This window comes from Aulonocara sp. 'chitande type north' Nkhata Bay, linkage group LG3, assembly GCF_057382095.1.
Source record: "Aulonocara sp. 'chitande type north' Nkhata Bay isolate Kocher_YH1m ecotype deep benthic linkage group LG3, A_spYH_male_GT1.1, whole genome shotgun sequence".
NCBI lineage: Eukaryota > Metazoa > Chordata > Actinopteri > Cichliformes > Cichlidae > Aulonocara > Aulonocara sp. 'chitande type north' Nkhata Bay.
The window spans coordinates 43,232,614-43,250,712 of NC_141346.1; the positions used below are offsets into that span (position 1 = coordinate 43,232,614).

Sequence of the window (18,099 nt, forward strand, 5' to 3'; positions counted from 1 at the left end):
ATATATATATATATATATTTTTTTTTCCCGATTGAATCTGCATTGAAATGCAATGTAAGTTCAGCTATTTGTGTTTGTGAGAGATGAGCAGAAATATCAAAATGAGCAACGTATGTCAAAGACATATGAGTTTACCGTGAGCTAGCACAAAGTGAGGCAGCCAAAACAAACCACACTGAGCTGCTGATGGGAGCCATTTCTCTTTCTACTTTTATACAAACTACTCATATGTTTATTTTTGGCCTGTTCATTTTTTTTAGGACACTTTAGTTGCCCCATAAAGTCCAACGTTTTGCATCAGCTTATATATAGCAGCAGCAGTACAAGATCTTACCAATGTAAAATTGGTGTTTACCCATTACTGAATCTTAGAATTAATCTTAATTTAATAATTTAACTGAAAGTTTCCATTCTGCTTATATAAGTATGACTATTTTGATTTTTGGTTCAAGTAGCCTACATTTTACTACTAATCCTTCCTTGCTTCTATGAATACTCGAATTTCCCCTTACGTAATGTTTTAAATTAAGTTATTGCTATTTTTTAACTTCTTGCTATGTTTGAAAAGCAAAAATATAGCATTGGAAAATGCTCAATAAGAAGAACAAGTTAGTTTTAAACATTATATTTTGAGTTTAAGTTTATTTTTACATTGTTCTTAAAGCTGGATTAATTGTACAGGGTGGGCCATTTATATGGATACACCGTAATAAAATAGGAATGGTTGGTGATATTTAAGTCCTGTTTGTGGCACATTAGTATACGTGAGGAGGTAAACTCTTGAAGATGGGTGGTGACCATGGTGGCCATTCAGAAGTCGGCCATCTTGGATACAACTTTTGTTTTTTCAATAGGAAGAGGGCCATGTGACACATCAAACTTATTGGTAATGTCACAGCATGGGAGATGGGTGGTCTCGTAGGGTGTTTTGCATTGAAATCTGCTGCAATGACCTGGTTATCTGCAATGACCCGGTTACTGCGTTCACCAGATATCACCACAATTTCAATCCGCTCCTCACGTGTTAACCTCTTCGACATGTCAATGGCTGTGAACAAAGAGAAACTTGTAAATAACTCATGAAAGAATAAAGTTACGTTGAAACCAAGCACACCATTGTTTTTCTTGTGACATTATGTACATATATGTACTGTGTATTTACTGTAGTGTCTGGGTTTCCTGAGGAGGAGGAGCCGGAGAAGGTGGCTGTGATTTCTGGCATTTTGGCGCCCCCTGGTGGTCGGAGCTGCCCCAGTGTTTCACAGATCGCTCCGCTCCTTCTCGTCTTCCTCCCGCATCTGCAGCGAGCGATAACAAGTTTAGACGTCCCTGGTGACGCCGGTCTCCTCTTCCCGCCCAGTGCACAAAAGCCCTCATCTCAGTGACCCACCAAAGCCTTAGCCCATGTAAAATCCCGGAAAGGGGGAGGAGACTAGGAAGAAGTGGAGGGAGGCGTACAGCACAGCTGCAGCTAACAGGTTAAAGGAAGAGCACAGCAAGCTTCTGCTTTCCCACCACTTTCTTTCCATTTCTTGTCGCTGGATCTTCAGGGAAAACAGCCACTGAGGTGAGATATTTTTGTGTGAGTGTGTGCTGTTCCTCACCATATTTTAGCTCGAGTGTTTTTTTCTTCTTCTTTCTTTTACTACGACATAAAGACTGCTCACGAGGAAGGAGATGCTCGCGACCTTTACTTTAAGAAGCTGTAGGTGTTTTTCTCTTTAATAAGCTCTCATGGGAACATGAGAGGGAACTTTAATGACGTCTAAAGGGGCAAAAAAAAAAGAAGCTTAATGCTGACATTTAGTGGCAGTTAGCTGCCAGTCTTGGGCTGACACGGGGCACACCCACTCCTTTTATTTTTATGATTTAGGTCTGAAATACTGTGCATCAGGGACAAAAGGGCCACGACTTTGAACCCAACATTGTCAGGATTGTTTTGGACCTCTGGTCTGTGTCTGGATATTATCCGTGAAGCTTTGTGTCGGGATGCCACATAGGGCACATTTACACACAACCTCGAGTCGCTCGCCTTGAACGCATGGCCGATTGAAGTTAAAAATTCACGTTTGTGTTATTGTCGCTCTCTGCGCACCCTCCTCCAGTCCTGCTGGTTTCTATTACACCCACCCCTCTCCTTTTTTTCTCTTCTTCCCTTTATCCTTTCAGTTTCCCATAGAAACCGTGCGGGAAGTGTGACCTTATTTTTCTTCCTCCGCCCAGAAAAGCTCTGCACCATGTCTGCTCCTGGTAAGTGCCTAGATTTCACATTTATGCTGACTTTTGTTTTCAGTTTTTTCTTTGGACGAAAATATGAAGACGTAAGAGTGTTTTAAAAACGTGAGCAGTGTGGCGTACTTTAATAGTTTTAACACTTTGCTTCCATTACGTCACGCTAGAAGTTTTCTCACACTTGCCCCGTTAGCTTTCCACTAAACCCAACAGCCTGAATAATGAGCACACTGTCCAGCCCACACAGTAGACTTCTGAAGGTGGGGGATGTTTTTTATTTTTTCTTCCCCAAGAAATTCCAGGAATACTTTCTTGAAAACACGTCAGAGTCTTTGGCCCAGCAGACTTCTCTCACTGAGTGGAAAAGGTGAAAGGTGCTATTGTTTGTGTATGCCAGCGCAGTGGATGCACCCACACTTTTTTCTGTTTTTTTTCTTTTTTTTTTCTTTTCTATTAAATGTGAAGTAAAGAGAGGGATGTTGAGCAAAGGCAGACCACTAGCTTCACACTGTCTAACTTCCTTTTTAAACTTTCATTACACACAAATGGCACAAGAGGTTGTTTTTTAATTGTAGTCCACAAGGCTTTATTACATTCATCAGCCTTTGCCAGCAGACTCGTGACTAAATGGGCTTTTCCAGTCACCCGGTCTTGTTCGTTGTGGTTGTAACGACTCAAAAGAAAGTAGTGCTCCACTCATGAAAGTAAATCTTTTTGGAATTTTTTGGCATTCAGACAACAATTCTAATGCCGAGACAGGAGGGGGGGAAAAAAACAACACAAAACGTTGTCAGCTTTGTATTTATCCTTACTGCTGAGTGGGAATATCAAGTGCAAACTGATTGAAAACATCATTTTATAGTTTACATGTATTCCTCACTGGTGACTGAGCCTGACCTGCACATAGGTGGTAAAGCAGTGAGGGGAGCATAAATAGAGCAGGGACAGAATCTGCATCGGTGATGGCGTCACTTCACTAGAAGGATCCTCCCGGATCCAACCAGAGATCTTTTGCTTGTTAGGTGAATATGTAAACCAATACTAGTCATAATATTAAGTAAACATGGGGGGGAGAATCCTTCCTCTTTCCCAGGCAAAGTACTAGCTGTCATGTCCACCTCGTTTTTGAGTGTCTTTCTCTGGACAGGGTTTAATTAATAATTTGATGGAGGAATAATTTCAGGAATGCTTTTCTGAGTAGTTTCTCGCTTCTGGTTGTCCATCCCTGCCCCCGCCCAGTGCTTGTAGTGCTGTGGAGACACTCCGAGGGAGGATCTGCTTAGCTGAGCTCATGGTGCATTTTCACCCTTCCATAGGAGTCCATGCTCACTCACAAGAGGAAGTAAAATTTTTCTAGATGAGACTGTGGAAAGATCATCAGGCACTCCTGCAGCTGCCTTCCTCTCACAATCTTTTACTTGGTCGTGTGTGTGTGTGTGTGTGGGGGGGGGGAACCACAGGCCAGTGACCTTTAGAAAAGTTAGACTCATGTGCTTCAGGTAATTGCACGATGTGAATAAAAACCAGTTTGGCCAGTCTTGAGACCAAAATCCCTTATTGACATCCCATTCCATTTAAATGTGTATAGACCTTTTTGTTTAGTTTTTTTTTTCCATTACCAGTATACTCGCTGCGATTCACATCAAAAAGCACATCTGTAAAGAACATACAGTGCAGAAAAGCAGCTCAGATATAACATTCAGAGAGAAACCCAACGGGCATGTGGACGCTCTCGTCAGCAAAAACAAGCTGATCTAAATTTGATCTTTCTAAATTCTTTCTTAATTATGTCCTGACTGCTGTTAGAAAACGGCACAGCACACATACTTTCACATGACGGTCTGTCAGCAGGTGTGACTCAGGAGGCTCGTCACGTCATTTGTGTTAAGGCAGTGACTTTATGGTTGATGCTTCCTGTGTAGTAAAGTGAGCCATTAAGTAACCAATCATTTCTCTACGAGCAAAAATGTCTTCAGCTTCCTTTGTCTTTTCTTCCTTGGGCAGTTCACAACTTTCCCCAAATGAATATCTGGTAAAGGTAAATTTTGTTTTTTGGGGGTCCCGTCATAAACTAGAGCTGTTAACCAAAGTCAGTTTGTCATTTATATTTCTATATAGATTTATATATTTAAAATAAGCAGAAAACCCTCATATTGGAAAAGACTACAAACACGGGAAAGCGAGATTACAAAGCTGTGTTGACCTTAAAATGAGTTTTCTGTGTGTCTCATTAATGCATGAGGAGCCCCACTTTGATCCCAGGTGGAGACACACATCTCCTGGTGTAGTAAAAAAAATAAATCTGTCACACTGAAATATGTGGAGCTACCCTTTGTCAATAAGGGATGTTAATGTTTATTATTAGTTAAACGTGTAGCTGTCGTGTTAGGGGGGAAAAAACTAGAGCACCATGCAGTGTTTCAATAATTTTCTCAAATTAAAATGTTGATTTTTACTGCTCTGTTTACTAAATCGCAAAATCAACAAGTTTCTGCAGCTTTAATCTCTTTTGTTTGTAACAGTGGGGAGTTTCACCATTAGGTTTTTATTATCATCGCCATTTATCATCATCATTTGATAATGTCTCTGATTGGTGTAGGAGACACTCACAGGGAGGCAGAAAGCCCGGCTTAATAGAGGAAGTTGATAACCATCATCGTGATATTGGGGTTTCAGGTCAGGCCGGCTTACACACAGTTCTCAGGGCTAAAGGAAACCGTCCTCAGTACAAGTACAAACGACCACCACGATGCATTAGACTTGCACTATTAAAATTTTCTACATTTTCTGCCTCTCCACCACACCAGATTTCTTTTTTTTTTTTTTTTATCTTGTCTGTTAAAATCATAGCAGCAGTCCTATGATAGTGAAACTATTAACATTTTTTTTAACCTTTATTCTTGGAAGCAGGATAAGGGAAGGTGGTTAATAAAATTCGGCATTGATTTTCCATTATCTCAGACATCTCACATTTTACATTTTACAGTGGGGCTTAAATGCTGTGTTCTAAACGAGGTCTGTACTATGGAACGAGATATGCGTGCGTGTGTGCACGACTGTAGTAGTGAGGGGAAATGTGTCTTTTTACACACCAAAGACTGATCGGTCAATGCTGTATAATTTTGACCAACGTTGTTGTCGTTATGAAGTGAGAATGATCACATTTTTGCATTTTAAACAAGGACATTACAAAACCATTCGACTCAGTTTAGACGTTATTGGCATAACATATGATCATAAGGACAGCTGTGTTCCAGTGGACCTTGCAGTTTATCTGATAACAGCGTTTTACACATTCATAAAAGTAAGCAATCCCCAGTTAGTCATTGTTATGAATCTTGTGAAAGTGAGTCCCATAGCACACAACAGAGGTGCAACTGGCCCTGTGTAGGGTCTTATGGCCCCTCGTGGCATTCTCCAGGGCAGCCACAGAGTAGGCTGGCTGCTAGCCTCTTGAGACTAGTGTGCACTTATGGTTCTGTTGATTTAACGCAACAGCTGCTTTAAATAAGATGCAAACACTGTGAGAGACAAAGTTACATATCCCTGTGCTGACGGCGTCCGCTCTTCCTATCTGAAATCCTCACTTAATGTAAGAATCTTCAGTTCCTGTCCAAAAGATCCCCAAATCTTAGTTTTCACATCACATATTCAGTTTTTCCACCATGGAAACACTGACAATTGGTTTCCAACATATCATGGATCCAGTTTTTCCAGTATAGGTAGGTCATTACTGTTGTGTTGCAATCACCGGCCAATTAGCTCTGCCCTGTCTACTAAAAAAAAAAAAAAAAAAGGGGGGGGGGGGAAAGGGCGGATGATTCACAGCGTGCACACACACGCACTCACACTCAGCAGAGTAGCTGCTTCTAGCGAGACACTCGGCGATCACTGCTCTCAGCTTCTCTCTCTGCTCTGACTGGAAGGTAAGAACCTGGAGACGACCAGCCGTGGTCAACGCAGCTGGTCTATAATCCTAAACAGCAGCTTCAGGCTTTTGACTCTTATATCATTTTTATGTGTGTATATTTATATTATCATTCATACTCAGGGTTGATGGTGTCTTTTAGTTTTTTGTGCCCTATCTTGCATATTACAGCTTTATTTATTTTCCTTGTATTCTCTGGTTGTTTTATGGTAAAATTGAGCTCTACTTTCTAAAGTTTGACTGTCATAGTTTGTACAGCAACAACTGAGCTCATGAATTCAAATTCAATCAAATCAGACTGTCGGTATATCTGAACAGGTTTTGATTGTGTCTATTTTTTTCCCCCTTCCAGTTTACCCAGGCGCTCCAAACCAGCCACCCTATCCCATGTCTCAACCCGGCGGAGCACCGTATCCAGTTCCTCCTGGATATGGAGATCCCAGTCAAGCCCCTGCACCGGGCTTCAACATGGGCTATTCAGGACAACCTGCGGTCATGTACCAGCCAGCACCCATAGGGCCAGCTCCAGGCCCTGAATACGGTGGCCCACCAGGGGGGATTTCACCAGCTCCTGGAGGTCCAGCAGTCCCCGTTGGTGTCCCACCTGGACTTGAGTACCTCACACAGGTAGGGCAGAGAAAGGTTAAACCAGTGCAGTTTTTTGTTGTTTTGTTTTATATGCTGTCCTGTTCAGCAGCTTTTGGAGTCACAATTATGATCTGAATGCACTTTTGTGCCAGACATATTTTGCTTTTCCAAGATGAGCTCTGAAAATTCACTGTAGGCTCCACTTGTTCACGTCTTTCTTTTATCTATCTAGTCATTCGTTCCTATTAGTGTTATATCAGGCATTACATTGTATGTTTAGTATTACAATATCCAAGCTGACAGGCAGATTAAAAAAAAAAAAAAGAAAAGTCAGTGCAGTCAGGTGATTTTGAGAGCTACGATTGGTTCCACTGTCTTCTTAAATGTCACAAATTTTTTTTTTGTCACGAAGTAAACTTTCTAACAATGACCGATGACTCAGTTAATCCTTCCATTTTACTTGGAATTTGTATGAACTTGAGAAATTGCTGGCCATGTGCGTAACCCGACACAGTTCCTGGATCTGTTGCATGCCAAGCAGTAAGAGAAAAGGTCACATGTTTAAGACTGTAGTGGGTAAAAGTAGTGTTTTATAGTTCTGTTGGCTCACCATTGAAATACTTGCAGTTTGCTGCACTTTTTGGTGATCATTAATCTCAACTAGGATTTGTGACACTAAAGTCAGTTTCCTTTTTAAAACGATATGTGAGGTCATACGTGCTTTTAATTGTTTTTAGAAGGAAGAGACTTTCAGATTGCAGGATGTGCCACAGAGTTGCTTTATTTTCAGTTTGCTTTCTCTCCTTCGGTTTTAGATTGACCAGATCCTGATCCATCAGAAAGTCGAACTCCTGGAAGGTGAGGCGTGCATCTTGTTGAACACAGAATATTTAATCCTTCAGCAGCTCATAAGCAGCAGTGTGTGAGGCTTAAAGCCTCTCAAGATGAAAACGAATGGAAGAAAAATTATATCTGCCCTTGAAATTCCTTACTTATCTTTACTTCATTGCTCACCGTTTTCCCTTCTCTTTTCCCAACCACGCCCAGCATTCATCGGTTTTGAGACAAACAACCAGTATGAAATCAAAAACAGTCTGGGTCAAAAGATCTACAAGGCCAAAGAGAAGAATGACTGCTGCACCAGGAACTGTTGCGGCTCTCTGCGCAGCTTCGACATGAAAATAAAGGACAACATGGACAGGGAGGTTATCCGTCTCATCAGGCCTTTCCGCTGCGTCTCCTGCTGGTGTCCCTGCTGCTTGCAAGAGGTCAGTCCACTCTAATGTTTCTGTGTTTGAGTAGAAGTGACTTGGCTAGTGTTGAAAGAGGTTAATGGAGTCATATTGCATTCATTTACCACACCTAGACCAATATTGTTCCCGGTCAAAAGCATTTTTGGTGTGAAATCTGAGTACTCATCCATCATATCTGGATTATTGTATTTGATCTAGATGTGCTGGTTAATCTTTAGCTATATTAAATATCTGAAGAGACTCAAATAGGGAAGAATAAACTCTTTACTTTCTGTAGCACTCTGTTCACTTTCTGTAGCACTCTGTTCGTAGTTTATGTTAAGACATACCTAATCACTTTTTTTGATTAAATAAAGATAGATACAAAAGTTAGATCAGATAAAGGCAAATAAATCAAGACATTACAGTTTTATAAGGGGCAATGATTATTTTTTTTTTAATGTAATGTAGAAATTAAAGGAAAAATCTGAAGATTTTAAGAGAAACGCGAGCTCTGTAGTTTATTTTGTGACACTTACACTTACAACAGCTCATCTCCTGTTCAGGATTTACTTCTATTCTTCAGGAATGTTTTTAGTGGAGCTGCTATACAAGTCTGATTTATTCGCCTGCCTCTGTTAACCCTGCTGGATTTAAAGTAGTTTTTAGGGTGGGAAGTGGGCTAATTTACTGCTGATTGGTCCAGGTGACCAAAGAAACTGCTCTGAGTTATCAGTGTGCTCTGTCCTGGAACCAGCTGCATGCAGATTAATGTTCTCTGCATTGACAGTCGATTGGAGCTGCAGACCCTGCCTGTATCATTAGTGATAATTGATGTGAAATTGGAGTCAGTTTGACAAGGACACTGGTATTTGCTTTTTATGCACGTTTGAGTTTTATGGTGAAATGTACAGAGTGCACAGTGTAAGCAGTTAAAAGGAGGCTTCCAGTGAGCAGTCAATGCACTGTGGAACAGATGCAGACAGTTTAATTTCTTGAATTTCCCTCAGAACATCTGGTATCAGATGGTTATTTACCGGTTATTTAACACAACCTCTACAGATGTTATGAATGGGGATGCAATACATAAAGGCTGATACTGTTTGGTACCATGCTGTAAATATGCTTATTAAAGGTCTTGAATTCAACACAGGGAGACTGTGTGGACAGACTCGCTATGGCTTCTCTTGGAGATGATGTTAAAATAACTTTGTTTTTAAGCACGAGCTCCCTGCTCTTGTGGCTCAGATCCAAATAACATGTAAAAAAGCTACTTATCAACACGTCTCTAACACATTTACAGCTTAAATTTAAATCACAAGGTTCTGGCATGGCCGGGCCAGAGTCAGTATCAGCAGGAAAAGCCACGTCCATTATGTCGTCCTTCACATTTCAAAAGCTGTCCAGAGGGTCAGATCTGAGTCTTTGCCAGGACAATTCTGGCCCCCAAGACATTTGAATTCACCATAGTCTAGTGCATGTTATAGTGCATGTAACAGACATTTGATACTGCTACTTACAGCCAGACTGGAAGAAAACCTTAGTCCTGTGTTTAAAGTAATAAATAATTGTTAGTCTTTTCTCATGTAAAATACAGAGGCCTATCAGTTCTTCATTCTTCATAACAACCTGCAGCCTCACAGTGCCAGTGGTTCATACCTTTGCCTTTCCTCTCTTTGTCTTGAGTTACTGTTGCCGAGTGGTTGCTGCTGACCGGTGTTTCAGTGCCTTTGTGTGCCACTCTGCTCAGGCAGGGTTTTGTTAAGACCATGAATGGCCCTTTTGTCTGTCCAAACTATTTCCTAGACTCCCTGATCCTTTGCCATACGTCCACTGAGACCTTTTTCTCTTTGCCCTTGTGTAATCACATCGTTAGTGGTCTGTCTACAGAAAGTTCCCAATGGTACAAATCTAAGAAGATATCCAATCATACTGCAGCTCTCGGTTTAGTGCCCAGACAGGAACCATGTGAGATGCATTCCCTTTGTTTACATGGTTTAACAATCAAGCAGTCAGCCTCACTTATCATTCCTGCTGTCCAGCATGACACCGCGTGACGTTTTATTTATAGCTGTCAGTGTCCAGGAAAGAGAGCAAACGAAGCTCTGTGAAATAGCTTTCTAATTTTGTGCAGAGCTACTATGTGTCTAACTAACTATGTGACCAACAGATGGAGGTCCAGGCTCCACCTGGGACCACCATAGGGTACGTCAAACAGGACTGGCACCCTTTCCTGCCAAAGTTTTCCATCCAGGGAGCAAACAAGGAGACACTCATGAGACTGGAGGGGCCCTGCTTTGCCTGCAACTGCTGTGGAGATGTCAACTTTGAGGTGAGCTCAGAGGGTCGTTGTTTGTGGGGGGAAACCGAACTCTGAGTAAATTTCATCCATCAGCCAACAGTGATTTGTTACAGATCCACTCAGATAATCTAAACAGGACTGGTAACAGTCACAGAAATGTTGATGATGATTTTAATTAAGTCAAAGGAATAGTTGATAGTTTTGGAAAACACTTTCTATTCACTTTATTGTAGAGTTTAGTGAAAAGGTTGATACGACTCTTATCTGTCCATAAAATATGAGGGTACACCTCGAAGTCAGGCTACTATCCAGCCTGTGCAATGAAAAAATTAAATCTTCCTATTAGTCTCACTTCCTGGTTTCCCACATGACATCCTGCACACATTACTTGAGAATTGACATGATACAACTACTGGCTGCAAGTAGTTGTGATTAGACGCAGGGGAAATGCAATTGTAGGGAGGCTAAAGCAGCTTAAATAGCAGATCAGGTCAGCTGATCTGCCAGGATTGCAGCAGAGCCTGCTTTTTGTCATCTGTTTGCACAAAGGTTGTGCTTGAGATTTTCTTTATTACGTAATCTTCTTGTGTCTTGGTGAGCTTGCTTGTCAGTATTTTCTCCCACTCGTCCAGTTACTTTTCCAACACTAAAGAGCATTCACGGAAACACATTTTTCCCATTAGTTTGACACCAAGTGAATGATCCTTAGTGCTGCTGGTGGTCAGATTGTGTTACCTTTCATAAGGACCAAAAAAGCTGTTTTATCTCCTGATAAGTGCATGTTAAGCTTTTATTTCTCAGCAAGAAGGCAAGAAAATTTTAAACAGCAGCAAGGCTGATGTTGTTTCCATTGTTTAAAGAAAGTGTGTGCGACAGGATTAACAACTTGTGATGAACGCTGGTATTATTTTTTTTTTTGCAGCTGAAGGGGAAAGATGGTGGCACACCCATTGGTCGCATCAGCAAGCAGTGGAGCGGCCTTTTGAAGGAAGTCTTCACTGACACAGATAATTTTGGCATCCAGTTCCCGCTGGACTTGGACGTGAAGATGAAAGCTGTGCTAATGGGCGCCTGCTTCCTCATCGTAAGTCCCCAATCTAGAAGAACATAGTTGATTTTGAAATATGTGGTGTGTTGTTGAATAAAATAATTCATTACTTTTAACGTTGCTTTGCAGGATTTCATGTTCTTTGAGAAAGTCGGAGAGGCCAACCAGCGCAGCAGTGTGTTTTCATAACAGAGGAAAGAGGAACCGTGGGGGGGCGGCCTATGATGAAGGTGTTTTCCTGTTATGTAACATTTGTAATTGTTTTGTTCATTTGTTACCAGTCCCATAATCCATTTATATACACATACAACTCATTGTGAGTGAATAAACTCTTGATTAGATTTAAAACTTTGAATCTCTCCAAAGTCAAAGACTGAAATTTTCAGTGTTTCTGTACATTCTGTAGATGTTTCACCTCTTTTTAAGCACATCACTGTATTCATAGCAAGCAATTTACGCTACCAAATTTAAACTTGGAAACAGGTGTGGACACGCATCCTTTTGAATGTGTTTTGCTGCACTTGTGTTCACATTTCATTTCTTTCTTCTTTTTTGTCACAATCAGTTTGTCTTTTATTGTTAGTAATTTTATGTGCTTGCTCGAGCTTTATAAAGATATAACAGTATATCTAGTAGAAGTACAATACTGTTTTGTAGAAGATGTATTCATTGCTTTGCCTTCATTTATCCAGTTAAATGGTGGCAGAGTCGATCTGTCAGTCCATTGCTTTGGTATGATGATCATCATAATCTGTGTACAGATATTTTTTTTAATTTAAAAGTTGGCTTTTGTTTATTACTTTGGTGTATGCTCTACCAAACCTATTACATTCCTTTGAGCCTCCACTGTAGGCTGTATTTAGTGTTAATCAGCAAGTGTTGGCATGCAAAACACGCTAAGATATGATGCTTGACATGGTAAGCCTTAAACCTGCCTTGGCTTCATTATATCAATGTCACTGTGAATATCTTAGCACAGGGGTGTCAAACTCAAATACACAGTGGGCCAAAATTCAAAACTGGAACAAAGTCGCGGGCTAACATTAATATTTATTGAAAGAAAAAAAAAAAAAAAAAAAAAAAAACTTCCTCCAGATATAAGAATGAATCTTTTCTTAATTTGGCCCGTGGGCCAGAGTTTGACACCTATGTCTTAGCATAAGCATTTGGCGCTAACCACTTGTGGACCACAGTTCCACTACACAGAGCCACTAGCACAGCTTTTAATCTTTTTGTCACTTATCAGAAGCCATATAGAAAACCTCGACGTTAGCCACGGGAATCCCGCTCTGGTTGTTTAGCTCAGGGTGGCATCATGTGCAAATGTTAGCGTGTAAATACACTGAAGTATAATTGCAGATATGCTCATCATTAAACCTGCCTGACATTATTTTATCATCCATGTAAATAGTTTATCTTTAAGCTCAGTTTGGGCTAAATGCTAACTACAGCCAGGAGGTGCATCACCCTAAGTCTTTTTGTCATTAACTAAAGCTTATGGGAAACATTTAGCCACAGTAAACTGGCTGTTTAGCATTTAGCCCACATAAGGAAGTGACATCGTACTAGCATGTAGACATGCTAACTTAGATGGTTGAAATGGCAAGCATCTTAACTACTAAACAACCTGTTGTTAACATGTGCCACTGTTGAGGTTTTAGCATTTAGCCCAAAGCTCTACTGTGCCTACGTACAGACAGTACCTGCCTTGTCCTAATTGTGCAGTTAGTTGACTGCCTTACAAAAAAGTCTGAACTAGTTAGCCGCTGTCACTTGTTTAGGGATGTGTTGCCTTTATTGGTGTGAAGTTGTGAATCACACATTTTTACCAAAGTGCACTCTTTTTATTCAGCAACATGTCTTCAGCCATGGTGCATGATGCAAAGCTGTTGCACAGGCTTTACTCTAAATGATCCTGTGCTCCCTTTATGGAGTTTGGTGGTTGCCGGTGACACCTCACCATCCAGTTTCCTTCACATACCACTGTGTTTGAACATGTGCCTGCGTAATGACATAGGGGAGAGAGAAAATGCAGGCTGAGGGAAAAATTTAAAAGCAGATGTTGAGGTTAGTGAGCATTGATCTGGCCTCAGAATGGTTGGAAAACCCCACAGGCAAAGCTTGCACGAAACACTGTAGTTCCTAAGTCCCTGGAAAGAGTTGGTGCAGTTATGACTGCTGGTACAGAGAACTAGAGAGGAGACCAGAATCTTAACTGAATCAATTGACTTGTTTTTTTGTTTTTTGTTTTTTTTTTAAATTTGGTTGCTTTGCTCTACAGTGTTTGATAGATGAGAGGTTAATGTTGCACTTCTGTGTTTAATAATCACTCTTGTTCTGGGCACGCCTCCAGCGTGAGACCTGGTTGCCACAAGTGCTTTCAAATCCAGCTAGCTGTTTGCCATCACCAACCAAATGTATTGTATGTGCATGCATAGATATATGTATATGCTGAGTGGCCAGTACTAACCAAAGCATGTACAGTTGATTTAAGTTGCGCACTCACAGTTTACTGTTCCTCTGGAAGCTTTTTTTTTCTTTCTATCATATATGTACAGCTGGGAGGGGCTGCAACATGTTTCCTGTGTTTTTTATCAAAAATGTTTTGTAACACTTTTCTTGTGATTGGACATTTTTACATATACAAGCAACGATGTATTTCTCAAATAAACAAATGCAACGATAAGCCTTTATTAAAAGCACAATCGTCTCTTGTTTTTCTGCCCACGTGATGCTGCAGGAAAATCTGGGGAAGGTGCTCTGTCGGCCTAAATGTGGACCATCTGGTTGCACTTGGAGAAAATGAGCTTTGGTTTAGTAGGGGAAATCTAGTCCCTCCTGCTCCGCCTCAAAACGAGCTCCATTCAAATCGTGCTTTTAGCCAATTTTATTTTTTTTAACTGTTGAATGGCATCCTCACTTCAGTCTGAACTTTCTGTACTATTTGCCTATTAACAGAAAGTTATTTATATCCATGCTGTTGTTCAGAAGCATGAGTGAAAGACAACAGCAGTGCTACTGGGTTAGATACAAAATCTTAGTGCTCCATCTCCTGGGAGCATGTGAAATGTTCATGTATAGTATTTCAGAACATGTCTGCACATGTCCACCCATCCCTCAAGAACACTGAGGCATGGCTTTGGAGTTTGTTTTCATACATGATCACCTAATATTTTACCTGCTATTGCTGTGCAAATATTTAAACCAGTTGTAGCGTGTCGGTGTACACAGGGTCAATCTTAGCAGGCAGTAGGACAAAGGTAAGAGCCTCTCTTAGAGAACTAAAGAGCCACAGAGCTGAGATCCTGTGTTCAGGCCACCAGAGATCAGTTTCTACTACAATATTTACAAATGTATTAAAACAGAAAACCTATGTGCAAAAGACGTGCTATTTAAAACCACATCATGTCATCTTTCTTCTAAGCTGTTTCAAGAATATTAGTCAGTTTTGTCTTCGCCCACCTTCAGTATATGTAAACATTATTACTTTTTTTTTTTAATGCCTTTTTATATAGAGCATATATTGTTTTGATTTTCCTTGATGGCCATTTATATTTTACATGTATAAAATAGATTCCGATGGCTTATATTTTATCATTAGCTTCAAAAAAACAGGCAAGTGGGATTTTTTTTTTCTTTATTTGATGGTCTGACCTTTAGTTGCTGTTCAGCTCGCACTGGGTTCCAGTCATTTCATTGAAGTGCTTTATGAACCTCGTCCGTGGTCACGCCATGTACCGCCTCCATAACCTGAACAGAGAAATGAGAACAGCAGACAGTGAGCAGGAATACTGGAATTACTACCAACCAGACAAGCTGTCGTTTACATCGGTGTAAATATGGCCGCAATTTGTTCTTCTGTCTTTTATAGTGTTCAGTACATGTACAGGACAGAAGATGGATTTAGGCAGGGTGACATCATCTGTTGGTTTACGCTGTCACCATCTTGGTTGCTAAAAAGCTGATGTTGTGAGAAAGGCAGGTTGCAAAACCATTGCTCAATGGCAATGTGGGTAACCTGTGATTGAAAAAATTAGCCAATGAACGTGTGGCTTTATACCACAGATAATTCTCCGTTTTGAAATAGAATTTGACCAAGGCACCATTTTTATTCAATATGACTCTCAAATGACTTACTATGACTTACTGAGCCCATAAACTCAGGAGCAAAGTGTTTGCTCACAGGAAGCTGTGTCCCCATACCCTTCTATATGACTGGAACTCGTTTTGCAACCACAGCTACCATCTGTTGGCCTTCAGATAGAATGTAGATTTGAGACACTTCCACATTGCCTTCATTTTTTTTCCAAAGCGGAAGCTATGCCCATGTTTTATACTGTGTATGGTTCAGTAATAGCCAGAAAAGGGTTTCTGCACAACACATGATGTTACAGTGATGTTGACCTTTAATTTTTTTGGTCATAAAATGTTTTCTTTTTATAACGTAAGACATTTTTCAAGTGAGCACTTGTTTCCCTACAGGTGTTTCACAAAAACTGCATGAACAGGAGGTCTGACCTTCACTTTGGATCTAAATAATTTCAGTTTTATCACCATAAACACCTCCACCCCCCCCCCCCCCCCCCCCCCCAATTTTTGCACATGTCGAGGAGCGTGTCAGACTACATTTCACTGTGTGTTATACTTGTATAACTATGCATGTGACAAATAAAGAACCTTGAACCTTGAACCTTGATAAAGGCATAAAATCATGTTGATCAGTAGGAATCTCATCACTTGCCTGTGCAATGAGACCCTCTCTTGTGTTCCCGTTCTCTTATTCGCTCCTGATCTCTCTCCTGCTGTCAGAGTACTCATCCAGCTGGATGGCACCTGCTCCACTCCACAGTATTGAGGCACCACGCTCTACCCCCGACAACCTGCTGAGGCTGGGGTTATGTCTGGTTTAGATTAGAGATGGACCGATCCTAAATTACTGGATCGGATATCGGAGAAAAATAAAAAAATGTAATCCGATCCATTAAATATCAAAAAAGCACCTCACAAAACTTGCGACACGGCGTAACTCTGCTCATAACCGTAGCACTTTGGAGCAGTGTGCTCACGTGATAGAGCAGCTGTGTGTATTTGTAGCCTCGCTACCAAACCTGCATTTCATCTCTGAGGAAGTTATCCCAGAGAGAAGTAAAGCAAGTGTGTAAGTTGATCTCTGAATGTTTGTAAAGCATTCCCATGTTAAGCTTAACAACCGATATATGGAGCGACTGCCTCTTCTCTCTCCCTCCCTCTCCTGCTGCTACTTCAGCCATGAAACTGATTAATGATCAGTTTCATTTCTGTCTGTCTCTCTTCTTTGTTTTTGGCCCACTTTGCACCAGAAAGAGGAAACCAGCGGCTGAACAACAGCAGCACGTTTAAGCTTGATAAGCTGTTGTTAGAATTTATTTAATATTACTTTCTACTCCAGGATCTTTTTCTACGCAGCTGACGGCTGTAACTGTGCAGGGGCGGATCTAGCAAAATGTCTGCCATCTATAATCCAGTTTTGAGATCCCTTCCCAGACGCCTTAACGCCCACTCACATCCTGAGCCATCTGATCTCAGGAATTCGCATGATAAGGTGGGGCCAGGTTTCACAATGAACACACCCGAAACTCTGGCTGACTGGGATCCACACCCAGTTTCACACCTTGGCTCAGGCGATTAGAGGATCATCAGGGGGTCCTTTTGTCCCTCTGTGGGGGGTTTCTCCCACTAGGTTTATATCTGGGACTCTCCACCATTTGACCTTAGAACTGAAGAAGCTTCTCGGATGAGAGGTGAAACGTCTTCAAGTAACTTAAAGAAGTCCAGACGCTTTTCTTTGCAAGCTCCTTTGACTACGATGACCTGGATGACTGAGAACCTTCATAGACATATCTGAAGAGTACATAAATATCTGGTTTCAACTGTATATTTGATGATGTTGGTGTTTGGCTTGATTGTCAGCACAAAGAGGGAGAGAGAGGAACAGAGAGGGAGAGAGAGAATGAGGACAGAACAGAGATGGAACAAGAGCAGGTGAGACACACATGTTAGTCAAATGGTTGTTTGCCAAAACTCATCAGAACATGTACCTAGTGTTTCTTTTTAGATACCATTTGTTACTTTTCAAATATTTATTAAGTTTTGCAGGCTTGTTTGCACAACGAGGCTAAATAATTATATAAACTTTTCTCAATCTAAATATTGTACTTTGGTAGAATTAAAAAAATAAGTGTAGTGCAGGTCTATGATGATTTTTAGTGCTATCATCTAGTTCTGATTCTTGTTCTGTCTTGGTTAAGTCCTCAGTAGTCCTGATTTTGAACTGTTGTAGTCCTGTTTTAATTCTGGATCAGTTCTGGGTCTGGTTGAATTGGGGTTTAGTCCTCGTGTCTTGATACAGGCCCGACTTTGTTCTGCCTTGCTGCTTAATTAAAAAAGTAGTTTAAGGTGTCCTGCATATGTATATAGAATAGCATCTGGCTGCAGTTTAAAGACTTTTTTTGTCTCGGTCTCGTCTCAACTTGGTCTTGTCTTGGTCTCGATACCCTCTGGTCTTGGTCTTGTCTTGGTCTCGATACCCTCTGGTCTTGGTCTTGTCTTGGTCTCGGATTAGGCGGTCTTGACTACAAGTCTACTCTGGTGACGCCAGTCTCCTCTTCCCGCCCAGTGCACTAAAACACTCGTGTTCACAGCTCAATGATCCACCAAAACCTTAGCTTTAAAATCCTGGAAAGGGGGAGGAGACTAGAGAGAAGTGAGAGGATGAGAGGCTTACAGCACA

The 18,099-nt window shown here is 41.0% G+C and overlaps 1 protein-coding gene across 2 annotated transcripts; it reads left to right on the forward strand.

Annotated features, from left to right (window-relative positions):
* Window positions 1-1,384: 1,384 nt before the first annotated feature.
* LOC147335795 (phospholipid scramblase 1-like) lies at window positions 1,385-14,035 on the forward strand. 2 transcript variants are annotated; one of them, XM_086282252.1, is made up of 8 exons: window positions 1,385-1,567; window positions 2,170-2,250; window positions 6,513-6,787; window positions 7,564-7,606; window positions 7,796-8,016; window positions 10,151-10,312; window positions 11,205-11,366; window positions 11,460-14,035. In XM_086282252.1, exons 2-8 carry the CDS (start codon window positions 2,238-2,240, stop codon window positions 11,517-11,519), a joined length of 936 nt encoding a protein of 311 aa, XP_086138378.1. In that variant the 5' UTR covers window positions 1,385-1,567; window positions 2,170-2,237; the 3' UTR covers window positions 11,520-14,035. The 2 variants fall into 2 exon arrangements, with proteins under 2 accessions (XP_086138378.1, XP_086138385.1); XM_086282259.1 differs by lacking the exons at window positions 1,385-1,567; window positions 2,170-2,250 and adding an exon at window positions 4,625-6,158.
* Window positions 14,036-18,099: the final 4,064 nt, after the last annotated feature.